Source organism: Phodopus roborovskii, unplaced genomic scaffold (assembly GCF_943737965.1).
Source record: "Phodopus roborovskii unplaced genomic scaffold, PHOROB, whole genome shotgun sequence".
NCBI classification, from domain to species: domain Eukaryota; kingdom Metazoa; phylum Chordata; class Mammalia; order Rodentia; family Cricetidae; genus Phodopus; species Phodopus roborovskii.
The window spans coordinates 23,250,312-23,277,776 of NW_026126482.1; the positions used below are offsets into that span (position 1 = coordinate 23,250,312).

The following is a 27,465-nucleotide window of genomic DNA, read 5'->3' on the forward strand; positions in this document are numbered from 1 at the left end:
CCTGGCATCATTCAGAAGCAGGTTTTTGAACTGCCTGGATTCTGGAAAGGTGACCTAAGATGCGATTGATGTCCCTCTGTTCTGAAGGTTACAATTGACTTCATAATGTGGTGATCCATAGTTTGGAGATTTCAAAACAAAGTCCAAGAGTTTTGAAGATAGCTTCATAGCCACTGTTGGGTTCCTGCTTCTGTTAGTACGTGTCTAGTTGGGGAGGTGAGCCATAAGTGGTACTTCTGCTGTATGTTCCAAATATTCGTGTTATTCAAAGGATCCTCTTGTCTGCTTTGCATACGGTGGAAGGTGTAGATGTCTTCTGCAGAAAGTGAGGGTATGGGAAGGTCCTCACCTTTCTGTTTGCCTCCTGGGGCAAAAGCACCTGATGGGCTTCCCAGGCCCAGGGAGACTTGGCAGCTCTGCTTGGGCCTTCCTAGCAACAACTCTGATTCTCTTCCCAAGCAGTCCTTTTAGCAGCTTGCTCTATGACGTCCACCTTCAAGGAGGCTGACCGCCTACTGTATGAGCAGTGGGATCCATTTAACCTCAAGACCAAAGACTGCAGTTGGCACAGCTGCCCCAGCCCAAGGTTGGGTGTCGCACTAGCTTCTTATAATTCTTGCCATCCTGGATATTAGACATTGCTGCTCTCTCACCCTTGCAAAGATGCAACTAAGCTCGAGCCATGCCTCTCTGTCTCTCGCCATTGAGTTGCTTGTCCTCAGAAACTCTTTGTGCCCAGACACTTCACCCACTTTCCATGAGCAGGTGAACTCAACTCCTGGCACAGAATGTATGGTAAGGAGACTAGAAACAAGACCATGTCTACTTCCTGAGCAGCGAAGGCACCTGCCAGTCTGTTACGGACATTTATTATTAATCATGCATGGGTCACAGCTGTCCTTGAGAACCAGCTCTAGAGGCCCAGCTCACAGTGGCTTCAGCTTTGCTTCGTGTGTCTTGTATTAAAAGAAAACTCAAGTGGTACAATTGATTTATACTTTCTAAATAAAATTTTTTTTAAAGAAAAAAGTCTGGTCTTTGCTTAAATGTTACAGCAAAATGGATATAAAATAGACAATAAATTATAGTTTCTATTTACAAAAAAAAAGCTGTAAGTACAGTTACAGATTGTAAACGTATTATTTAATAATCAGTAATCAGTTTAGTATGAAATTGGCTTCCCAGTACATGATTGTGAAAAAGACATCTAAAAAATACTCTATGATTTTAATCTGAGGCTTACTTTCTACGAGAGGAAATCGTGGTTTTGGTTCACAAACAGCATGCTCACCTCGACAAACCCATTCTTAGGGGCCAAGGGGCCTTCCTCTGTGGGTTTCTGCTGTAGACTAGCCCTGAGCCATGGAATGCTACTGTAGGGAAAAGGCAAAGAACGGAGTTAGAGAGCTGGTGTGTTGGAGCCAGTGTTCCTGATGGTAAAGAGCTTGTCAAGCTAGTCTATCCATGACTTGAGGTGCAGGGTCACTTTCTGCTGTTATGTGGGTCAGAAGATGCTTCATGGCCCCACCACAAAGTGTGGTCCATCCACTTTGGGTTCTAGTAAAGAATTCAGGAGTGGGGGTAGGGGGGAGGCATAGAAATGCTACAGTTTTGATATGGCCGAAATTAGATGCTCACACTGCCAAGAGTAAACAAAAAACATGGAACTGCAATGAGGCAGCTCCAACAAGCGCATTGATGGCCAGAGTGCAGGTCTTGGGTGAGCTGGCTTTGCTAGGAATGCAGTCTGATTGAGCTCTCTCCTTCCCCGTTCTGTTATCTGCAAGGTCTCCCAGTGATGGGTGCTACTGAACCTGCTGCTCTTTCAGCCAGGGATTATTTAGTATTCCTTCAAGGTTATTCTCTTACACCACAAACAAGCTAGACCTAAATGATAAAACTAGTCTGGGTGGGACTGGGGAAAGTGAGTACAGGCATGGGTCTGTGGTTCCCAGGCCTGTTCTGAAAGCATTACAACTTCCCACAGACAGCAAATGCTCGGTTGTGAGCTGGGAAGTCATCAGCAAGGTCCTCATAAAATCCCCCTTGGGCTAAGGCACCAGCAGGAGATACTCCCAGAGGGCCATCATCCCCTTCACTGTGCTTCTTAATGTGTTTTAAGGCAGATTTAGTTAGGAGTCCAAGGCAGAGTCACTCCCACAACTGGCTTCGACTTAATGGCATCCACAAGCTCTCACAACCATATTCCTGTATTTTTTCAAGATGACGTTGGAGTTGTCATCAAAGTAAAGAACCGAGATGGCATTCAGCTTAGTTGGCGCACAGCATGGTTTGGGAACATATTCGGGATTCATAAGGTGAACCTGTTCCAAAATAGAAATGGGAGAGGGACTGTTAGAAGAAACTCCTGGTCTGGGCTTGATCCCACTTACAGACAAGTTAGGATACTCACCAAGGTCTGTACAATGGCATGGTTGGTGGCATTCATGTGCGCATTGAGTGGGAAGGAACACTCTCCATCACAGTAGTTGGCAGCATAGCCTTTGGGTGCAATGATCCAGTCCTTGAGAGGAAACAAAAGGAAGCAGTGGGGGGTCACCGGGTGCCCCTACATCATCTCCCTATATCCACTCCCAGTGGCCCCAGGCACTAATCACAGTGCACAGTATGGGGACAGGCAGGGAGGTTTGGGAATTGCCCAAGTTCACGTTCAAGTGAAGCTATGGTATGAACCTGGTTGGTCTGACCCTAGAGCCTCCAACCTTTCCATGGACTCATATGACTTAGCTGGTACAAACCTGCTAGGTCTGCAATTGAGCTTGATGTACAAATGCTCCTTGGCTGAAAATGCCCATAATACACCTAAAATACTAAGCATCCTAATTTGCAGTTTGCCGTGTGGCTAACTGGGAGTTGCAGCTTGCTGCCGCCACCCATCATGTCCAGTGATCCAGTGATGGGGAGACTCTAGCCTGGAAAGATTCAACTTCAAAACTCAGGGCACTATACCTAGTGAACACATACTATTCCTACATCATCAGCTGAAAAGTAGTCAGAATACTGTAGGTCAGGATCTGTCACGTCTACTTAAACCCAAAGGTCATCTGCAGGATCCCACTGTGCTCCTGGCAAAATAATGCCACCTAAGTACAGAACAACTGTGAGCTCCCATTTCATCACATTTAGCTGTACTTGGTGTGAGCCAAACATGTTCTTCCATTGGGCGAGCCAGTGTGGAGCTACTGAAGAAGTTAATCATCAGATTTTTCTATAATTTGATTATTTAAAAGTTTAAAAAAAAAGCACTTTGAAATCTGATTTAAAAGTAAAAGCTGCTTAAATCATCCAAATAAATTTTCATACCCCTCAAGCTTTGAAAGAATGAGGAAAGAGGAAAGCCCACATAGGGGGTGGGGTGCTTAGTACACCAGCTGGCCGGGTGTCTTACTCCTTTGGATTCAGAATCAACTCATCCCCAAAGCTAATGACGGCAGCCGTCGATTGGTGAGATGCCCACTGAGGCCCATCCTTACTCTGACGACTCACCTGCCACCCCAGGTCCTGGAAGCTCACATACAGCTCATGCTTTTTGCATGCTGTTTTTAGTTCACTGCTGTTGTAGTCTGCTGGGGAGATAAAAAAGATGTATTCATTAACTCACTCGCTCCTTCATTCATATGAGAGCTCTCCTCTCACACATGCCAGGCACCGTGTGATGCTCAGGACAACTGAACCAGACCCCTGTTGACACACATGGTCCCCATTTGTTTCCCTAAACTTAGAACTCCTGGAGAAATTAATCATTTGATTTTTTTCTTCTAATCTTATTTAAATAATACATTAAATAATATATGATATCATTTAATACATAAATAATACATTAAAAGTGGTTTAAGTAATCCATTCCCCTTGGGTTGTGGAAGAATGTGATAAGAGTTAGAGAAGTTGGCACTGGGTTAGGCGAGCTTTAGAAAACACTGCACTTTGCCCATCCTGGGGGCTGCTGTGCCACCCTGTTGATTCCATGCACACCTTTAAATAGCAGATGTGCATCATGTAGGTCTGCTTCGTGCAGGGTCTACAGACATGTGTGGAGATCCCCAGTCATTACCAGGGAGCTGTGCCAGACAGGAGTCACTATTCAAATGTGGACTATCCAGTCATGACATGGGGCTTGAGCGATAGCTTCTGGCCCATTTTGGGGGACATTGGGATGTTACACTCTCCTGTTCATGGGCTCCAGCCTCCCTGCTGTTGTTTGATGGGAGATGTCATTCTGTAAATGTTTCTCATGCTGGTTAATGAATAAAGCACTGTTGGTCAATAGGAAAGGAAGATAGGAGGGGCTAGGAGATAAGGAGGAAATAGGAAGTAGAAAGGAGGGGTCAACATGGAGAGCCAAGATGGAGAGTCTGGAGAGAACAGAACCGCCATTCCTCCGCTCCTGGTAAGACCATGTGGAAATACATAGAAATGGGTTAATAATTAAGACAGAGCTAGCCGATAAGAAACTAGTACCGGGCCAACAGAATTATATCTAATACAGAGTCTCGGTGTATTAATTGGGGCTGGCATGGTGGCAGGACAAGACCAGCAGCGGGCGGAAAAACCATACTCCTTACAGTTGTTGAGCTCTTTATATGTGCCCTAAAACAATCATTCCAAAGTCATCAGTTCCCCAAAACAATCTGCTGAACCTGCCTGTACAGTTCAGGAGCCACTGGCCTTGCTTAACACCCTCACCGGGAGGCCTGGGGACAAGGTGATGCTTATCAGCCCATCAGAGAAGCTTTTCTGTCTTATGCGCATCTTCTGCCTGGTGCCAGGGAAACAGAGGAATCATGTATAGCTTCTGTCCTCCAAGAACTTGGAGACTCAAAGGGGCTGTGTGAGAAATGTTTGCAGGTAGCTCAACTACAACTCAATACAAATGACTATCTTCTAACTATGACACTTTGTGAGGTCTTCATCACATGTTGCCAGCTAAACTTTTCAGGTTTCAAACCATGAGCTAAAATAAAACTTTTTCTCATATAGTACTCAGTCTCAGATACTTTGTTATAGCAACACAGAATGGACTGAGTTACCACACACAAACCCTGAACCATGATGCTCAGCCACATATCCAGATGTTAGTACATCGTGATGCTGTGAAAGAGCTGTGTACCCGGCCGGACAGGGTATAGAAACTCCAGGACCCCAATGATCTGGCCATTCCTGAGTTTATAACAAATTGGTAATCTTAAATACAGAGCTTCTGGAGAAGGCTATTAAAAATAAAGAAGTGGGCACAGAAAGTCCTCAATTTGTAGGAAAAATAGACACGATGTGGGTGGCTTGGAGACTTCACCTCAGGATGGTGTCTGATAAGGTGTGGCATTCCTGCCTGGGACCTTGCTCTAATGAGTTGGCTCACATTAGAATGGAACTGAAGGTCGCCTGGTTGGCGTATTTGAAAACTGTTGTTAGAACGCAGGCAGGGACAACTTCACCCATGGACTTGAAGCTTCTGTTCTGCGGCAGACCCAAGATCCCATAGTCCAAGAACTCCGTCCACTTCCCAACCATCCCAGCTGTCTGAGAAGATGCCTGGACTGATTCCCTTGGTTCTCAACACAGAGAACTTTCTGGAAAGAGAAGCTATTTCTTTTAGAGCCAGACATTGACGTTTTTGTTACTAAGGACTGAGGCCAGAAAGAGGAAAAGCAGGAATTCAGTCCTCCTATTTCCTTTCCTACAGATATTCTCAGGCCAAGCTTGTGTTTCCTTATAGTTCCATGGTGAGGGCTGGCAAAGAGCGTATAAATATTTGTGAAGGTCCCTGACCTTTGGAATATTTGTTTCTGTAGCTCAGGGGTGGGTGCCCTGAGCTCCACATGGAATGATGCTGACCCAATTTTTGTGTGTGTGTTGTTTTTACAGTTTGACAGGCAGCTGGAAAAAAAAAAAAATCCTCTTACCCACACCACCATTGATATCTTTACAAAAGGGATGTGAGGAAGGCCAGGTTAAATTAAAAAAAAAAAAGTATGCAGCTAAAATTTAATAAGAACATATCTACTTAAATGGGGGAGAAAAAAAAAAAAACCCTACAGCTTTGTCGAAGTGAGGGCTGAGAAAGGGGAGGGTACAGAGTTAGAGGCAAAAACAAAACCATGAAAATACAGAGCCACTCTAGCCCCAAGGCCAACGATATAGCCCAGGGACACAGTGTCCGACTCAGTGGGCATCCTGTGCACAAATCTGGGAGCCACCAGCAGTGCCACCAAAGGGACACTAGAGCTCCATCCAGACCTACGTCAGAACCACCAGGAACAAGTACCATGCTGTCCAGGTGCGTCTGAGCACACAAATGCCTCTGGTGCTGCCTCGGAGGATTGGAGGCAGGGACACCATTGCTCCAGGCAGAGCCAAAGTCTGCCTTTGGCCCCCAGGATGCCAGGCAGCCCAGGGACACACTGACACGAACACTTGGTACCAATCTCAAGATACATCTTCAAGAAGGTCTGGCTGCGCTGCAATAAGCTTAACACAGCAAGCAAAGCCTGGCCCTCAGCTGCCCTATATAGTGCCTTGCTTCAAGACAGGAGGGCAGGGTCAGTGAGGTGGCTCAGCAGATAAAGGTACCTGCTGCCAAGCCCGATGGCCTAACATCCCAGGTCTTTTCTTTCCCTCCCTCCCTTCTCTTCCTTCCCCTCTCTCTCTCCTTTCTTCCTCCCCCTTCTTTTAAAGAGGACACCCACTGTTATCCCCCCTTTCTCCTCAAATGACAAGGGCAAAACCCAAACAGTAGCTGTTAAAAAGACACCCCTGTTTCCATGGCTTAGCTGTCCTTGCCTTATCTCTAGTCTTCTAAGCCCCACCTCATCTCTAGAAAGCTCTCTCCCTCCCAATCATTCCACCTGGGAAACAACATGCCCTTGAGGGGATGTGGGAGGTGCAGGCTCCTTGTGTTGCCTGGTCAGGAAAGTGCAGGGGACCCACTGGGGTTCAGAGTTCTGGCTTCAGGAGCCTCAACAGACTGCAGAGGGGCTTGGCTTTCTGTCTAGATTTGGTTTATACCAGTATGATCAATGCCGGTGGTCACATAAAGGCCCGGTCCAGTGCAATTCTAGCATTTCAAGGTTATATAGATGCTACTTAACTAATATGTGATCTCCTCTCAACCATACGCCTTAAAGCAGACAAGATTTCCCTTAAACGCCGAAGCTTCATGGGATGCATGTGACTTCCTTTCACTCAGTCACTCCTAGGCTGAGGTGCCCCCTGACTCCCTGGAGCCTCCCATGGCTGGTAGTCATTCTAACTTCCTGGGCATCTTACGTCTACCTACTCTGCTTTACTAAAGTTGAGAATCAAAAGGCTCGGGACTAGACCAGAAGCGGTTCAGATTTTGAGGTTTTTTTTCAGGTTCCACAATATGTGTATCACCTTTCCTAAGCTGGCTGACCTTGTGTGATACAAAAACCCCCAAACATGAAACTTTTTCAATGTGGACAGGATACTCAAATGGTTTTCTAAGGCATTCATCCTGGTTACTTCTCTTGTGCTGGAAGCATACTGAATGGACCCAGTGGAAAATGTAAGGGACTGGAGATATGAGCCATCAATAACTGGGTCAACGGCACATGGAGCTGTGAAAGTCACTTTCCTGAGAGTCTTAGAGATGCATGCTGGGCTGGGTGGGAAAGAGGTGGTAGGAGAATTTATCCCCAGATGGCAACAGAGCAATGACACAGCCTTGCCTGGGGATGCTCAGTCCTGAATGAGGATGCTCTGTCCTGAGGGCTTGCTATTTCATAGGCAGAAGCAGCAAGAACAAAATTTTACATCATCTGGTAATAGCGATAGGGAAGACTGGGCCACAGCTCGGTGGTAAAGCAGCTGTCTAATGTGCACAACATCCTGGTTTCAGAGCCCAGTGCCACCAAAAGAAAATCCCCCTCCCTTGCAAGCAAGAAAAAAAAAAATAGGGGGTGTCAGTAACAATTCCAATGGTCATCTGATAAAACAAAGACCAGTTCAAAGTCACAGCATCAGACTCATTAGAAGAAATGGCATAAATGGCCCTCTCCTCCCCAGATGTGTCATGTAGGGTCTAGAAAAAGTATCTACAGCAGAACCTGGACTTGCCAAAGGAAATCACCCTTCAAGGCCATCCATTCATTGCTCTCACAATGGATTGGCCAAATGGTATCTCAGTCCCCCACAAGACAAAACAGCAGAGGCCAAGAGAAATATTATAAAAGAGGGGAGAATGGCAGCCAGCAGAGACTTCAAACTACAGTTGAAAGGCAGGGGTTCAGAGCGCACTAGACTGGCAAGAACTGGGGCTGGGAAACAATTGCCAGATTCATAAGAATCCCTCCTGGGCTACATAGAGTCGCTCAGCCCAGCACTGTCAAACAGGTGTAAAAACAATAAAGATATGTCCTGAGGCTGTGCAAGCCCATGAGAAAAGTGCAGATCAGCCAATGTCCACCATTCCTGTGGAGAGGACAGCTGCAGAGAAGCATGGGCACGTGGGCACCATGCAGGGACACTTCCCTGCAAACCTACGGTCCCGTGCACGTGTCGGCAGAGTCCAGCTTGAAGTCAAGTACAAATGGTAGAGCAGGCAGGGGTGGGCTCTGGGGACTGGGAGGCAGCAGGTGGGCTCTTGGCCACTGCCTTGTGGTGGGCAGGCCTGTCTGTCTCCGGAATCCTCAGCTCAGTTCCTAAAATAGTTGCTTGTCATGTTTCACTCTGATGACAGGTGATTTGATGAATGATGCTGACATCTTTACTCAGGTGCAAGATGTCCCTGGTGGGCTTCTTCTAGACAAGGCCTCTTTGGGAAGAAGTGTCAATGCCCTGGGATTGTACTATAGAAGGAGTGGGTAACCAAAGAGTGGAAATCTCTCCCTCTGATATTCTGAAAGGCTTGGGGGAAGGAACTGGCTGGAGCCACACTGGTAAGATGGCATCTTTTCTGAAAATGAACTAGGTCACGAAGGGAAGCCTAGAAAGAGACATGCCATTCTCCAAGCACAGGCCATATTTTCAGAAAATCTTCCTTCTTTCCTTTCTTAGTTTTCCTGGGGTTTGTTGCTGTTGGGTTGATTAGTTGGTTTTAGGGTTTCTATGTATTTACTTTGGGACAGTTTTATACTATATCCAAGAGGTTTGTTTGGCTTCCAGCTCTCTATGTAGGCAAGGATGACTTTGAACTTCTAATCCTCTTTTGTGCACCTCCCAAGTGCTGGGATTATGGGCATGCACTACCATACCCAGTTAATATAGCACTAGGGATCAAATTCAGGGCTTTGTCATGCTAGGCAGGCACTCTGTCAACTGAGCTGCATCTCCAGCCATAGAAATCCTTCCTCGGGTAGAAGTCTGTCCCTCTGCATGTCCACTAATAGAAGAGCCCAGTGCATAAAGCAGAACTTTGAGGAGCTGAATTCGAGGCCCTTCTCATGCCCTTGGAGGTTCAGAGAAGATGGACATGAGAGGCCCCTCTGTATCAGTGCTTTCGTGGGGTCTGAAATATATGAGATCAGAGAACAAAGCAAACTTAGAAGGCCTGGGTTGGAAAGTGGAGTGGGGAGACCAAGGGACAATAGGGATCCTTAGACCTGGTTACAAATTAGGCCACTTTGATACCCAAAATTAATGTTAACTCATCAGTTTGAAAGAAAAAGTTGAAAGGGACTTGGAAAAAAGTAATTGGTTGGCTTTGCTAAAGCCAAAACCAGAGACAACACATTTTCTTAATTAAAAAGAACTGGCCTATCTATATATTGGGCAGGCAGGGTGAGTGTTGAGTCAATCATGTGAAATTATAATTTTAAAAAGCAATCAACACTGCAAGGGATGCCTCCACAGTCTGAGGTCCTAGTAAGCAAACTGGCCACAGTTTCCAAATGAAGCCTACCACTGGCTGAATTCGTCATCCGCCCCCAGAGGAGAATGCAATTCAATTCAGCGGTAATTCAATTCAGCAGACTGCCTCCCGGGAGGGAAAAGCAAAGCAGGCATTTTTTTATATTTTTAAGTCCTCAATCCTGACTGTTTCTAATGGTAAATACAGGAACACCCATGCTGTTCAGTGCTTCCAAGAAACACTATGACAAGGAGAAGCAAAATGTCCTATCACACTGGGTGGGGCTACTCAAGGGTCACATCCAAGTCACTGGCATAAGAGAAGGCTTAGTTAAGTCACAGCCTAAGATCTGGAAGACACTACCTCCCAAAGAAAAGTGGGGTGCTTGGAGAGGCTGCACCCATTCTTCCTGGGTACCAAAGATGGCAGTTGTGAGCTACCTTAAAAGTAAACAGCCTCCTTGGGTTCCCAGCTCGTGCTCTGAGCGCTTATACCTACAAGTGTTATAAGGAATCTTTGAAGAGGATTATGTACCGCATGACTGCATTTCACCAAACCCCCACACTCTGTCCAGGACACAGAGGGGTGAACTGAAGCTCAGGCCCACCGGGCATGTTTCTCCAAAGTCACAAGGTTGCCAGAAAGAGAAAATTCTGACAGAAATGCCCAGTGCAGATACTCAATGTCACACTTGTTTTCTGGACTGTTCAATACCCAAGGAACCCAGGTCTCACACTAGTGTGAGCCATGTTACAGCTGGAACCCAGTACCACTTCACAGTTGCTATGCATTTGCTTCTAGGAACTTCCATTTCCCGCTCCTCCCAGTTCTAGAAAAGACTTCTGAATGTTGGAATTAATCCTCAGACACTGGGGGCTGCTTCTTCTCTCATGCTCTTTGGATTTGCTTATCCCAGAATAGAACTGAGTGCCAAGGTAGGCTTGGCCAATCAGAGCATTTCCTAGGCAGCAAGATGATCAGGGTTGGGTATGTGCTAAAAGCTAGTCCAATGAACAGCAAGCCTGGCTTCCTGCTGAACCCAGCAAGGCAGAGAACTCTTGTATTTGAAGATGAGGTTGCCAAAATCACCCCGAGACTCTGGGAAACCTTCCCATACACTGACTGTCTTTGTGAGGAGTCCACTAACAAGAAACATGAGAAACAGAACTTTCTAGTATCATCACTTCCTAACAATCCAACCAAACTGAAGCAAGAAACCTGAACTTCTCAGTATATTGAGCCAATAAAATCTACTTTAGAGGCTCTGAGTGGACTATTGTTCTCAGCCAATAGTTCATGTAAAACCCAGAGAGCATGAATGGTTTGGGCTATTTGTTTTTGTTATTATTTTGTTTTGTTTTTTATATGCATTGGTGTTTTGCCATGGGTGTCAGGTCCCCTGGCATGTGGGTGCTAGAAAGCGAACCCAAGTCCTCTGGAAAAGCAGTCAGTGCTCTTAACCACTGAACCATCTCTCCAGCCCCATATAACATTTATGCTTCCTTCACACTTCCTTCACACAAGTTGAGTGTCCCAAGTCTGAAAAGCACCATTTGATGGGTGGTGGTCAAACCAAAATGCACTAGAAAATAATGCATAAAATTAACATAGGACTTATATATGTAATGTAAATAAAGAATATCTCCATGAAATCTCACTATGTATATATGCAAGTATCCAAAAAATATGAAGAAAAGAAACACTTGAAAACTTTCTGGCCTCAACAAGAAGACCTAGGTTCAGGTCCCAGCATCCACATGGTGGGTCACAACCATCTGTACTAGTTCCAAAGGCACATCTGATCTCCAGGGACACCAGGCACACACATGATATATACATATACAGTCAGCCAGGCAACACATTTATGAGTTAAATAAAACAAATTCAAATATTAAAATAATTGAAGTGCTTCTATTTGATTTTTGTAGGAAGGAAAAAAAACAAGAGTTGTAGAAATCTCATCCAACAGAAGAATGCTTGTCTGAATCAAGAGGCAGTAGGGATGCCTACAGCTTCAGCCTTTGGGTAATAGTGCTCTGAGGGTCCTAGGATCCCATACAGGTATCCGTGACCAGGACATTACCATCATTTTTAGGACCACCCACACTAGGCACTATATTTGCTGAGGAGAAGCGGTCCAACATCTGGGGCCATAGGTACCTTTGTCCCGATGGGTACCAAGGCTCTATCCACACTCACCTGAAGCACTGGACCCCCGGGACACATCCTGTGATTGGGTGGAACGGTTGCGACTCTGCTGCCGACGCCGACTGGAGGCTGACCGGGTGGTTCGCACGTGGACCTCGCTCACCTTGAAGAAGGCCACCATGAAGGGCTGCTTGTCGTAAGGGCCGTCTCTGCCCACCAGGCCCGCCGCACGGGGGTTGATGTGGAGTCCTTTAATGCAAACCAAAGCCCACCCTTCTTTACTCCACAGAACCTTAGTCTCAAAGCCACATGATGAGGTAACTCTATTCTTCCACATACTATGTGGGCAAGGCCCCATACATTCTCCCACAGGCTGGCTCCCTTTTGATGGGCAGACTCAAAATGTGCCTCCCAAAGTACAGGATCAACCCAAGGAACGCTCTTCCTTCTGGTCCTCTTACCCATTGATATTCATACTTCCTTCCTTGCTATATTTCTCTCCATCAGTGGAACAGCTATGCAGGAGTTGAACCGAAGCAAAGAGCTACTCAGGAGGGGAAGTTTCCGCAACCTTAATCAGACAGTCAGATTCTAACGACCTTCCTCTTCCTGTGCTCTCCCTTTCCTTCCTAGTCCCTTCCATCTCTTCTATCTTTTGGTACTGGGTATAGCTCAGGGACTCACACATGCTAGATGAGTGGCCTATGGTTCAGCTGTATGCCCCAAGTTTCTTGCCTTTCTCTGGGGATTCTTCTACCTGGCTCAGCCTGGGGAAACTGTCCTCCTCTCACTGGGGACATGGCTTGAGCTTGCTTCCAAGCTCTTCCTAGAAGAAAGGTTTTTGCTTTTCGATGTGGTCAGGAGGAAATAGAAAACAAGGTCATCCTGGCGCCGAGACCAGGGCTACAAACAATGGTCCCACCACGGCTGCTACAGAGGAAATGAATGAAAATGACTGTGGGTAGATGCTGGCACTGTGTGGGTCACAACTCACCATCCTGAGTCACCACACTCAGCTGGAGTCCCATGTTGTGCTGTGGTGTCACCACCCACAGATTGCTGGTTGCTGTGATGTCAAATTCCAGCCAGCCTTCTTCTGAGGCCCACACTACACGGGTGTCCAACAAAAATAGGTCAGAATCCCTGAAAAAAAAAAAAAAAAAAAAAAAAAAAAGCAAAACGGCACAGAGAGTCAGAGAGTCACCTGCTGTCTTGTGGTACATTCTTATTGTGTCTTGTCATTAAAGAAGGCTGAATCAGATCATGCCCATTTGGGTTACCAGCCACAGCTCTGCCTAAAGGCATCCTACAGAATACAGACGCAACATAATAAGGAAAGATGCAGGACATGAGCTATCAGGGGACTCTTTAAATTTGCCAAGACCTACTGTTTCCCACTCTAAATCTTTCTTGGAATTTGGGTAAATTACAAATATTATTTGATTTTGCTCAATATTTAGTTGATTTTTATTATGGCATTGTTTATTTATGATGCTATTTATTGGTTAATAGCAATACTTATGGTTAGTGAACTCTAAAAAGTAGGTAAGCGGGAGCAATAGGTATAAAACAAGATTATATCAGAATCCAAATAATATATAAAAATTAGGTATCTCAGATCAAATCTCTGTAAGCACCACCAGTATAAGATATGAGATATATGTGAGTCCAAAAAAAACTTTGCATTTAGACTTACCAACCATTCCCCAAATATTTAATTATAATACAATGATGTTCATACACACACACACACACACACACACACACACACACACACACATACACACAAACAAACACACACAAACACACACACCCATTACTGGGAACACTTTTAATCCCATGCAATTTACATAAAAGATACTCAAGCTTTCATTAGTTTAAAATAAGCATCAGATTCTCATAGTGCACATTTACAGAATATACCCTTTTACCTCGCATCACTTAGTTGTTACAGTAATCATCACTGCTGGAGTATAGTTATCTCCATTTTCGGCTGGGAAACTGAGACTCAGACATGAGGTTATGGGTCAGGATCATGTAGCCAAGATGGACGCAAACAAGTATGAGAATTTAGTGAATGAACAAACCAAGGAGCTCATCTTTTCATAGCGACAGACTATCTTTCCAGATTATTTCCTAAGACATCCTGTAATAAATGAATAAAGTTCACTTCTCATTCATCGGCATTTTTTGAAGCCACTGCAACATCTGAAGTTAGAATATTAGATTTCTTAGATGGGAAATACGTGTCTCCCTTCCAAGGCAGCTTGGAGTTAGAAGGGAACTCTATTGTCATTGTTCCCACATGTAAACAGTAGGTAGAGTGACAGGGAGTTTACTCAGCTGCTTAGCAGTCTGCAGGGGCATACTCAAGCTTGTCCTCTTTAAAGCTCTCCCCCACATGGATGTGTCACATTCCCTGTGGACAGACTACCCCCCTGTGAGCAGGGAGATGAGAGGTGTTCAGGGAAAACAGCAAGAGGGGACTGTGAGTCAATGCTTTGAAGTGGAGATGCAGAAAGACATTAAGATCCACCCTGTAAGGTCATAGAAGACCCCCATCCAGAAATAACACAGACAGCTCTGTGGGAAAAACAGCCCCCATCCCCAAAGAAAGCTGATGACATCATCGTGTTAGGGGCAGACTTTGGCTGCCACTCTCCAGAACCAAGAACTGGAGATATGTTCAAGGTAAGAGGCAGAGTGTGTTCCTACATACAGAGCCCCTGTAGGGGTCCAGTTGGTACAGAGCTTCAGCTATACAACAGGCACCCAATACCCAAGGAAATGCAATAAAGATGCAGATGTGGCGGTGTGGATGTGGTAAGGCTGGCAGACAAGGCTGGTACACAGACCTGGGATGATTATGGTTTTGTTTCTAAAGAGTGGAGTTCATAAGAAAAGATGGAGAGCTGATCATGGCAGTGAACACCCATAATCTGAGCACTACAAATCACTGTCTAAAATGGAGATGGAAAATCGAGAAAAGAGAGAAAGGAAAGGGAATGAAAGAAAAAGGAAAGCCAAAGCATAGCTCTGAAAGGAGTAAAACTTGAGACAATGGAAAGAAGCTGGTGAGGAAGATTAATTTTATATGGTTGTACTGGCTAGCTTTATGTCAACTTGACACAAACTAGAGTCATAAAGGGAAGGAAGCCTCACTGGAAAAATGTCTCTGTAAGATCTGACTGTAGGGCATTTTTTTACTTAGTGATTCATGAGTAAGAAAGAGTCCAGCCCATTGTGGGTGGGGCCAACCCTGGGCTGGCCTTTATGGGGTTCTGTAAGAAAGCAGACTGAGCAAGCTGTGAGAAGCAAGTCAGTAAGCAGCATCCCTCAAAGCAGCATCCCTCAATGGCCTCTGCATCAGCTCCTGCCTCTAAGTTCCTGCCCTGTTTGAGTTCCTGTTCTGACTTCCTCCAATGAAGGACAGTGATGTGGAAGTGTAGGTCAAATAAATCCATTCCTCCACAAGTTGCTTTGGCATGGTTTTTTATCACCGCAAAAGAAACTCTAAAATGATGGTTTATGGTCATCTTGGTGAATATTGGTTTATGGTGAATATTGGAGGCCAAGTGTAGTTGTAAGTACTGCAGGTATCTTGGGTTGTTTCCATGGTACCCATTGCTCACTACAGTGGAGATCGTGGCAGTTCTCAATGCTTATGAGACTGACTAAACAAATGCAGTCCAACAGCTACTGGTTCAAGGTGGGGAACGGGGCTTGACTTTAGGATGCCCAGGTCCTCTGTAAGGGATGGCAATATGCTAATTCCCTTTCTCATGACTATACTTTACAGTACAACTTAAAGAACGAAGGATTTCTTTTGGCTCATAGGGTTCAATTCATAATTGCTTGGACCCATGGGCAAAGGCAGAACACCCTGCCCACGGGAATATGCTATAGGGGAAGCCCTTTACTTTGAGGCTGTCTCTCCAAGACAGATGGTGAAGGAAGGGAAAGGGTGGGAAGAGTAGAAACAAGGGCAACACACCCTGTGGAATACACCCCAAGCTAGCCTCTAGGTAGGCCTACTGCCTCCCCAAATGCCACCACCAGTTGGGCCAAGAGTGTAACACACCAGCCAGTCCTGAACATTTCATATTCAAACCATAACAAGAAATAACATACAGACTTAAAGTAACGGGACTAACTGGGATAAAGAAATATCCATATATACACAGGATGTTGTGCTTCTACAAGACACTCACTGTACTATGTAGACCAGGCTGGCCCTCATCTCACAACCATCAGCCACCCCAGTGTAAGCAGCAGCAAACAACACACACAGTCTCAAAGTAGACTGCAAGAAACGATGCCTGACCTCCACACGGATGCCCACACCACACCTCCCATCTCTTCACAGAAGGGGTGGAGACAAATGGGAGCTTTCATGAGGAGAGTTCAGGTACACTCAAAAACCGTTGATTTGGAAGGTTCGTCTGCAGGATTTGGCCACAGCTCGCTGATAGAGAAGGCCACATATGCAAGTCTCCTTGTCAAGAAGCTTGTCTGGAATATTCCATTAGGAGGAATTTTTTGCAGTAGTTCTTGGCTCATGTACCAGAGGCCCATTCTTTATGGCCTTCATTCCCATCTATAAAAAGTAGAATCTAGAAATGTCCATGGTACAGGCTGAAAATACCGAGCAGGAGCTCAAATAAAGATCACAGTCAGCTACATATAGAGGGCAGTAACAGGGTTAGAATCATGAGCTGGCCTCACACACCAGGGTCAGGGTGCCTGAGAGGTTCATGCAAGCAGGCTCTCAGTGTGGCTAGCTGTGGTGAAACTCCCAAGACCTTCCTGACTTTGCTCTATTCCTCCCATTCAGAGAACAGTGCTCAGTGTGATGGCATCACTACCATCTGCTAAGGTCTGAAGGTGTCCCCCCAACGTCATGGGTTGGGAACTTATTTTCCAATGCAGAATGCTAAAGTGGGCCTTTGTGGTGTGATTAAGTCATAAAGGCCCTTCCTTCACAAATGGATGGTATCTTTGTCACCAAAGAAGGTTCCTGATAGAGGGCAGGTTCCCCCCTTTCTCTCTCCATGTTTGTACTCTTCCTACGTTCCATCCTGGTGATGATGTAAGCGGTACTCACCAGCTATGGTTCCCTAATCTTGGATTGCTCATCCTCCAGAACTATGAACTAAGGAATCTGTTCTTTATAAAATATCAATTTTGGGTATTTTGTTATACTGGAAAAAGTGGAGCAGGAAACACCCATTTATACCACGAGTGCAAGGAACTTAACAAAGGAATTAAGCTCTAAGACACAATTTCACAGCATCTAGAAACTCTCTGCCCTCCCCCCCCCCACACACACACTGATTTTCTTCAGTGACTTGTGGCCATCTTAGGTACTGACTCCCCTTTAGTGTGGCCTCCCTCAGGTAGATGGAGGTCTCTAGCTCCATGTCAGAGTACTTGCCTGGCAGCTGCTAGGATTCCAGCCCTAGCACTGGGAAAATAAGAGTCTCCAAAAAACCAACAAGATGCATCTGTGTCCTCTTAATCACACTCTGGCAGAGCTGAAATGAGAAAGCCTCTGCTAAGATACCCTGCACCACTAACTGAAGACTCCCCATCTGGTCACAGCCACACCAACTGGTCTTTTGGATTTTTACTGACAGGGCCAACTCAATTCACCTAACAACTACAACGACAAGGAAAAAAAAAAAAAAAAAAAAAAAAAAGCCTTAAAACCGAAGAAAGACATGATCTGTAAGGTACCTGTTGACTATTTTGCTCTCAACCATCACTCAGATCCCATTTTGTTTGATGAGCACTGCCACTGATGAGTGTGTCCATCCGGGGCTTCTTACCCTGCCTGCTATATATAGCTACTTAAACAATCAGTGTCTCCGTGGCCTAGACCCTATCCCAGCCTGCCCTAGCGACAAACGCAAAGAGGATGCCGAATTCCTATGCCTTTGAAGAATATATCTTAACCTTACCTATTTTAACTCTCCAATCCTACATTTCTACATCTTGTCCAATGTAGGGTAATGAAACAGTTAACATACTGCTGATTTGGTTTAGAAAAAAAAAAAAATAGGATGTTTCATAAAATAATCCTAACCACTAATGCAGCCTTCCTCTCCACATGTATGGAGATGCATGCAATCAAAGGCAATCAGCTTCCAGTAATGAATAATACATAAGGCACAGTGCTCAGAAACATAAATCTATTTTCCTATCTCATTCAAGCTGGCCAAGTATGTAGCAGGCCCTTCCCAAAGACTTGCTGTCCTTTCCTACCACACATATACCCTGACTTCCCTCCAACACGAAACACCTCTACAGCACAATATTTTGATCATTTTAATTCTACACTGTGCTTTACAAACAAATAATAGGATCTGGAGCAAGGCTTGGAAGCTTCTCAAGAGGTTTGGTTGTTGTATATCTTCAGGTAGAGAGCATTCTGAGGAGGAGGGGCATTCTGAGGAGGAGGGGCATATACTTAACTGGGGAGCCAGCAGGTTATATAACCCAAGCTGCAGATGCATTGCATTGCCCCATTTTCAAATAGAAAAGAACAAACACTAAAAGGCTTATTGCCTGCCTGAGGCCCACACTCAGCTGCGACAGCCAGGTAGAAAGGGAACATGGTGTGGCTGGGCACCATGACAGAAGGCTTTCTCAAACAGCAACTTCACATCCAGATTCTCTCAAACTTGCCTGTCTTTTCAGAAAAGACGCTGTCTCTGTCATCTGAAAAGGCTGAGTTTTATCTTTGCTGAAAAGCCAACAACATTTCATAATGGCGTCCTCTGTCCACCAGTAATGCCTAAAGAAATGTCTGAAGAAATGCCTGTTGTGGACCCTGGATCTGGGCCAGCTACTGGACCCCATCTTCTTACAGATCCATGTTTGCTTAATAACACTTGCATCCTTATTTGTGGGAGATCCAATAAGAGACTTCTGAGTTAAAATGCTGTCAAGGTGCTGGTTTCCTGAGATGATACAGACTTCTGGTTTTAATGAATCAAGTGAACCCCACCACCCCACCAAAAGGAATGTGTTGACATAAACTCAAGCCTGTTTGAAATCATCATAGAGCAGGAAGCCAGGCAACACATGAGGGGTCAAATTCAAGATCCCTGAGCACCGAGGCAAGGCATTTGCTGTCCCTTTCATTTCAGAGCACTTGTGAATTCTTGTCAATACACCAAAGCAGAAAGCAGCAGCATACTGTCACCAGCTAAGAATAAAAATGAGAGTTCAGACAATGATGACGATGGTGATGGTGATGATGCTGATGATGATGGTAGGCTAAAGGTAGATAGGACATGAAAGACAAAGGTATCAAAGGAAACAAACAGCCTGCTAGATAGAAGTGAACATGTCAACGTGATCTCATAGATGTTTGGGTTCCGTTTTCTTCAAGTTCTGGCTGCCATGAACACCAATATTTTCATTTGAGATATTTGCCAAATATGAAGCTGTGTATACATGGGATGCGAAGCTGAGAAAACAAGCAGAAAGAAGCTATTTGGAGACTTCAGAGCACAGGAAGATTTTTGGCGGTTTCACAATACTGGAAAGTTAAAAAAAAAACAGGAGTTCAGAGCCCACCAAGGATGAGGGCCTCTGGTAAGGATCCCAGGCTCAGCTGAAACCCCCAGGGGGCTAAGCTGCAAGAGGAGGGGGAACCAGAAACAGATGAGCCTCGGGGAACCTGAAGCTCAGCCTCATCCGGGACAAAAGGGTACAATGATTCACTTGGGCTGCCTCTGACATCCAGAAGAGTTCACTTTCGTCTGCAAGAAAGCAGCAATGTCTGTAGCTGTTTTTATTAAATCATACACAAAATCAAATAAACAAAGAAGTTGTCAGGCATGTCAGGAAATAAAGTCAAATGGAGAAAACAATCAAGGGACTAAGAGGGCAATGGCAATAAAACCAGAGGTGACCCAGACACTAGGTCCAGATGTGGGTTCTGAATCCAAGAGTGTTTTATAGTAACAAGTCACAAACTGAACCCATTCCAGGATCTAAAATGGCTTTAATATTTGAAAGCATTTCATGTATTGACTGTACAGAGGAGAAAAACCACATGATCCTATCAAATCAGAAAAAAAAAAAAAAAAACATGTAAAATGTCACATCAATTTCTAATCTTAAAAACAAACAAACAACTTTTAGGGAAGTTTAGAAGATAATTTCTTTAGTCTACTTAGTTTATAACTATCATACTTAAGCTCATCATAGAAATTCTCTCCCCACTCCCTCCCAAGTTAGTATATAAGTACATTTCAGAATTACATTGGATTTCCTAACCAGCAAAACTAAAAGAAAAAAGGCAACAGTAAAAAATGAACTATAAAGAAAGAAGTAAAAAAGATAGAGTTGATGAGATTATACTCATAGACATTTCAAAATTATGAACAGAAAAAATGATTAGTATTAACATGAAATTTGAACTTTCTGGATACAAGATCAATACACAAAAATCAATTGCAGTTCTCCATGGGAGCATAAACCAGTTACACACACACACACACGCACACACACACACGCACACACACACACACACTACACTACCATTTACAATAGCATGTAATCATTCAATGCCAGGATTGAAGAGATGACTCATGGGAACCAAAGTTAGGTCCACGAGAACCCTAGCACTCACATAACAAGCTGAGCATGCTCACAACATATCTCTGTGTGTGGTGAAGACAGGAGGATTATGGGGTTTGCTACATATTAGCTTTGCCAGAAATTGTGGTTCTGGGAGAGACCCTGTATATAAGGTGGAGAACGAGAGAGAAGGGTGCCAACTCCCTTCTCTGGCCTCTCCTCAGCCATTTCTGTCTACATACTCACATATCACACATATGTGCATTCTCCCTCTCTCAAACCCCCTCCCCTGGCACATACATGCATCTTAATGCTGGCTGTACCAAAAAAACAAAATATATATATATATATATTTTAAGTTCGCTAATTCTTACTTTAAATGCTTCCCAAATATGGCAGAACATGGTAAAGAAAGGGGATCATACTCAAAGAGAAGGAGCTGCCACTGCCAAACAACAGGATTGTCAAATGACAGGGAGGACATGAAATGCCAGAGCTGGCAGAGGCAAGATGACTAACTCATACATGGAACAGGAAGCAACCATCTCCATCAGAATTTCTGACCGGCTCTCACAAGAATGTCTTGAATTTTCAGGAAAACAAAATTTAGTGAATAAGAACTGCAGACAAAAAAAAAATGGCATAAAGGCATCAAAGTTGTCTAATGTATCTAAATATGCTACTATAGTTTGAATGTGAAATACCCACACAGACTGGAGTGTGGAGACTTGGTCCCAGCTGATGCTGGTGTTTTGGGGAGATTGTGGATCTTTTAAGAGACGAGGCCTGGCTTGCAGAAGTAGGTCTCCAGAGACCTACTTATGGGCTTATGGGTTATAGCCTGGCCCTGGTGTACCACCTCCAGCATAGTGTCTCTCTCTCTCCCCCTCTCTCTTATGTATGAAAATGTAACTGTCTGTGCCCAAACGCCTACCATAGATAAAGCCACCATGCTCCCTGGCCATGAACCTGTGGGCTAAAATAAATGTTGTCTTCCCCAAGCTGTTCTTCCTGACTAAACCATGATAAAAGTAACTAACGGGGATGTGATAGAAGTAAGTCCCAATGTATGTAGAAACAACATGCTACCATGCTGCTACTTTGTGTGGGTATGGGAGGGCAAGGGAATTCAGAGTGGCCTGTAAGTGCACTCCAAGCATGAAGACAGCTACTGTGCACATCACACAGAAGACAGCGAGAGGTAAACGGGCAGCCAGGATGATCTGCGAAAGAGTGCAGATGGCGGCACATAAATTTATCCTAACCACTCTCTTCTGTCACCACCTTTACAAAGCATGTTGATGGGTGGTGGTTGGTCAAGGGGACACCTGGAGAGTGGAGAGGCTTTCTGTAGGAGGCCTGGATTCTAACAGACACGCTCGACACCAATGGGAACAGACTGGAGCATCCTTATAACACCTGCATCTGAGCTCAAAAAATGGAGGTATGGGACATGCTGACCTCTTCTGGGCACTTCGGGCTTACCCCACCTTAGGGATAACCCCTATGTCATCAGGGCGGCTTTTAGGAAACACAACAAACCATGGTTTCAGCATTATTGAGCTGTGGCAAAATTCAAATATGCCATGTTTTATTCTCTTAAATGTGATCTTTTCCTCTCCTGTGTGATGGGACAGGGGGACCCCTAATGAGAGGACATGAGGGGAAGACTTTTCCAAACTGCTACTTCTATATAAGATGCAAATTCGTACCAGAGCTTCTGTAAGGATGCATTCATTTACAGTAGCAAATCTTGCTCTCACTTTAAATATAAATTTCATTAGTTCTTTAAGAATTTCATACGTGAATGACGTGGCGATCTGAATGAGAATGGCCCTCATAGGCTCATGTATTTGAATGCTTCACCCCCAGTTTGGTGAACTCTGAGACAGATTAGAAGGATTAGAAGATGTGGCATGTTGGAGGAAATATGTCACTAGGGGCGGGCTTTGAGGTTTCAAAAGCACACGCCAGGCCCAGTATCTCTGCCTGCCGCCTATGGATCAGGATGTAGTTCTCAGCCCCATGCCTGCCTCCTGTCATGCTCCCTCAGCATAATGGAAATGGAATAACCCTAAGAATCTATAAGCAAACCCCGAGTCAAACGCTTTCTTTTCTAAGAGTTGCCTTGGTCATGGCATCTCTTCACAGCTATAGACCAGTAACTAACACACATCCCATGTGTTTTGATCATATTCCTTCTCAGTCCTCCCCCTAACTCCTTCCAGGTGATTCCTTCACTCGCACCTACACCCCCTCCTTTTTAGGTACTGGGGGTGGAACCCAACCCAACACTCTACGCATGCTGGGCAAGTGCTCCATACTGAACTACATTCCATTAACGCGTCCATGATGTGTCTGTGTGCATGATGCATGTGTGTACCACGACATGTGTAGTGATGAGAACACTACTTTGAGGAGTTGCTTCTCTCTGACTACCTTCATATGGGTCCTGGGGATTGAACCCAGGTCCCTGGGCCTGAATGGCAAGCACCTTTACCCACTGAACCATCTTGCTTGGCATTGGCAGCCCACCCGAGTAAATTGTAAAAGAAGTAATATACACAGGGTGTCCTGAATGTCTTGGACTTAGAAATAATCAAGTAGTTCTCACTGTAACCTAAAGGTTGCTTTGGGCCTTATATATGCTCTATCTCAATATTAATTCTCATATATATGCTCTATCTCAATATTAATTCTCAGGCTTTAGATCAAGTACCATGTTTCTAGAATAAGTACCCTGTACTTAAAGGTCAGTTTTTGTTGTTGTAAACTTACCTGTTTCAGTTATTTACAGAAACACATGTTTACAGCCAGCACTTGCCTTCTCAGAGGCTCTTGTAACCTCCCGATCAGCTTTTTATGTCTGAAGACTCAATACGCCATTTTTTTTCTACCTGTAGCTGGAGTTCTGAGTTAGCATTAAGTACCCAACTTCCCTCCTTGGAGGAGGCCAACTATTTTGTAGCACAAACATTTGTTATATTAAGTGAACATAGCAAATGCTACAAATCGCACTTCAGTGCTGATTAGATAAATACGTTTCCTCTCTACTCAGAAAAGCATGTTCAGCCAAGACATCCCAAGATGGTACAGATGGGGAGGTCAAACCTGCAGAAGGAGCCCTGCAGCTAAGTCTGGAGTCCTCTGGAAGAACATTTGGAAGTAGCGGGAGGCCTGGGCTCCTGGCCCACAGATAAGAAAACCTCCCCCAGCCAACCTGGAGCCCTTCAAAGACACAAGAGTCTCCCAACTTTCCTAGTATTCCCCTCCTATGCACACAAATTAAAACATCCAACTGCCAAATGCTAGAAATACTAGAAGACAAATGGACAAGAGAGCCATCAGAGGTTGGGGCCATTCTGGTTTCTGTTTTCCAAATTCACTGCTGGCCCCAAGGAGGGATGTCACCACCATCCTGAGCACACAGCAGCTGTTCCCTTTTGGCTAGAGTTCAGGATGAATCTCAGAAGCTCTTGCTAGCTCTCCCTTTAAGTAAAAATCCTTTTGAAAAATTTCACAGTCACTATACTTCTAGCTTAGTGTTTTTGTTATGACTTTTCCTGCAAGACAGGGAAAAATCATTCATTTCAAACAAATTTGTGAGCCCACAAAGTACCTTCAGGCTATTCTCACCAGAGAAGTAAAATTGCCTATCCAGTTGGGCATACTGAAAAGTCAATGGCTAAGACTGAATGACAATCCTCTCCAGTGTATCAAAAGAACAATATCTAGGAAGGAGAGATTTTTTTGCTTTCCCAAACAATCCTGCTACTATAAAGCTACCAGACAAACTTGTACTTATGAAGGAAAAGCAAGACACCTGGAAACTTCCTTGTTCTGAAATTCTGGTCCATTGTCACCATACCACAATGGCTACATTTTACTCATTGTTTAACTGTCCAAGCTAAGGTATGACCTACAGCACCATGTACATATTCAGCACCATGATGTGTTTCCAGTGCCTGGCATCTGCTGGTTTCCCTAGTGTTAGGTCTCAAGCCTGAGACGAATGGCTAACTGAGATGCCTACTAACATATCAGAGGATGCTGGCCACCAGGTTCTTCCAGCATCCCTCTGTTTCTACCTGTTTCAGGGTCTTCCTTGGTTGGCATAGCCTGCTTCTTACCCTGAATTCTTCAGTCCAGGGACTGGGCTGGCTTCCCTTCCCCCGGCTCCTCTGGCCCCTATATAACTCAGTCATTTTGGCTACACCAGTCTCTTGGCCCAGGCTGCCACTCTTGGTCTGGTGCCGAAACCTGGGAGTGGCATAAGTGAGTTCCCATCCCAGGGACTCGACTGCTCTGGCCCAAGCTGCTGCTCTCACTCTGCTAAGGTATGTACGGATCATTTGTTTCTGCTGGCTTTTGCCACCCACCAAGTTTGACTCCAACTTCTCAAGTCCAGTACTTAAGCTGCTGCCTCTCTCTACCTGCTACTCCTCATCCATTCTATTAACTGTCTCCCAGCTCTTAAGCCCTCTACACCCCTACCCCACCCCCAGACACCTGTCTGGGCGCTCTCAGTTCCAGGCTGCTACACCTGCCTGGATATCTATACTTACATGGGTTCATCTTTAAAGACATTTACCCATCTCCCTTTCCCCCAAAGCCTCAGCCTCTCATCTCCCCTAGGAGCTGAAGTCCCACCTGCAGTCCAGCCTAGGGCCACCCGGGACCTTTTCCTTGTCTCCTCCCGCTAGGAGCCTCGGTCCCATAGCTTCTGCCCTCAGCTTCCTTCTCTCAGTTTCCTCTCGAACTCAGAGCTGCCTGCTGTCTCTTCCTCACGCCCTCTTAGGTTTCTCTCTTCTCTCTAGTGCTCTGAGAGCCTGCTCTTGTCTCTCAGCTCCCTCCTCCAGTCTCGAAGCCACCTACACACTCTTTCTCCCCTTTGGAGTTTATAGAAATTCCTTCCAGCAGAGTTCCCGGGGACAGTCTGGAGAATGCCAGACTGGTGAGCTTTCAAAGCTAAAACAGTCCTTCCCCAGGCTAACTCTAATTCCTTGTCATTCCCACACACAGGTCTGTATATCCAGAAGAAACCATGGTCAATTGGAAAACTCTGGAACCTACTGGAAAGTCAATAATCTTTCTAGGAAAATTAGATTTGGTTTCCGAAGCCAAAGGAGACAGTGGGCGTGCTGTAATCCCAGGACTCAGTAGACAGAGGCTAGAAGGTGTTGTGGCCAGCCTGAGTTACATGGCAACCCTGCTTCAGAAAATAAGGCCAAACCAAAGTGTCTTTGAGTCTACACGTGTGGGGATCTCCTCCCCTCTCTCATGCTTACCTTTGTGTTTGCTTCCTAACTGCTGTGGGCATTATCAGTGGAGTGTCATGTGACTCTCCGCTCCTGTGTCCTGTTCTCACTGAGTGAAATGCTAACCAGACCCCTTCTGCTCGGACTCTTCATACCGATCGGCTTCCTCTCTGAGACTGAAGCCTTACTACCTAGTCCTCTGCTGCTTTTCCATGCCCCAGCAGTTGCTGGGGAAGTTGTTATTCATTGCTAAGCAGCACTGTGAATATACTTTATTGCAGATTTTTTCCCTATAAGTCAGTCTGAACTCATTTTAGAAAAGACTAATAACAGACACTCAGAAAAAGGTAGTCTATCCTTTGCTGTATCTAAATGGCAGTTTGCATATGCTTCTTCAAAGTAAACTTGTATGTATATTATATACACAAATACAAACCTTGAAGTCACTTGACTTGCAATCACTTGTAATTTTAACGTGTGCATTAATTTTAGCCATCCGAGGACCAAGCAATGACAAGAAACAGTTTATCCCAATAAATCAATTGACTGGTCATCAAGGATGCTTACTTACTAAGTATTACTTACTGACTAGTTTAAGAAAAGACCCCTATTTGAAAAATCTACTTAACAGCAAAACACCCTGTCAGCGAAACCCTGCCCTTGAGAGCACAGCTCTTCCTGTTCAATAGCCCCTGACCTCCGGACCACCTTCCAAAGACACCTGAGGTCATATGAGAAGAGAGGGCGAGAATCAGGACACAGTCCCACCTTTGGGCTTCCTTGAGCCTTCATACCTGTGCTGGTGCTCCTGTAAGACTTGGTAAATGCTGATAAGAAAAGTTTGGTTTTTAAAACTCCCCACAACACAGTCCTTGTAGACGCGGAACTCTGCAGCCGTCACCGCCTCACCCTCAGGAATCTGGGATAAGTTGAACTTGAACTCTTTGTGGTGTCGCTGGCGTGGGGAGAACTCCTTGTCGTACTCCACTATAGGATTAAACAAGAGAGAGTGACAACTATCGTTACTTGACCTGGTGCCATGGGCTCATCTCATGAATGTTCCCCAGTTTTACTTCACAGGTTACCAGTTACCAGAGGTAAATTAATGAGACCAAGGGGCCAAAGAAACACTGGCAGAAACTGCCTGGCAAGTCTCCCTTCTGCCCCAGATGAAGCACAATGTTTGTGTCGCATTCCGTTTAAACACTGTAGTTTCAAGAGTTAACTGAACAGATGATTTGCATGAAATCAAGTTATTTAGAGACTCTTAGCTTCAGGTGTGAGAGCGAGTGAAATATTGAAGAAAAACTCGCCACCCACTACACCTCCCTAAGAGTTGTTGGTCCCCAAAACAATACAGTCACTGCAATTGGTTGCCCACTGGAACAAGATGGTGAGGACTTATTGGTGAATATGGCACAGGCTCTGTCTGCAGAATGCAGAGAACCAAGCGGGAACTGAGATAAAAAGCTTCCTCCCTGCCTGTGCAGTCTCAGAGTGCTGGAAGGTGCTGGGGAGCCTGCTAGGGGAGAACAGTCTTTAATTGTCTTACTCAGCTGTGGCCCCTGACTGCTACACTACCAAATATGCCAAGATAAGATGCACCCGCTGGTGGGATAGTGGCATGGCTGTTATGACAGC

At 45.0% G+C, this 27,465-nt stretch overlaps 1 protein-coding gene across 1 annotated transcript in view; it reads right to left on the bottom strand.

Moving 5' to 3' along the window:
• Nucleotides 1-1,116: 1,116 nt before the first annotated feature.
• The window catches only part of Bmp6 (bone morphogenetic protein 6), a 136,457-nt gene continuing 110,108 nt past the window's right edge, over nucleotides 1,117-27,465 (bottom strand). Inside the window, exons 2-7 of the mRNA XM_051194414.1 lie at nucleotides 26,619-26,811; nucleotides 12,969-13,117; nucleotides 12,026-12,223; nucleotides 3,508-3,584; nucleotides 2,414-2,524; nucleotides 1,117-2,324 (exon numbers count right to left, since the gene is read on the bottom strand). Coding sequence (XP_051050371.1) covers nucleotides 2,175-2,324; nucleotides 2,414-2,524; nucleotides 3,508-3,584; nucleotides 12,026-12,223; nucleotides 12,969-13,117; nucleotides 26,619-26,811 — 878 coding nt within the window. The 3' untranslated portion in view covers nucleotides 1,117-2,174. The remainder of the gene's footprint in view (nucleotides 2,325-2,413; nucleotides 2,525-3,507; nucleotides 3,585-12,025; nucleotides 12,224-12,968; nucleotides 13,118-26,618; nucleotides 26,812-27,465) is intronic.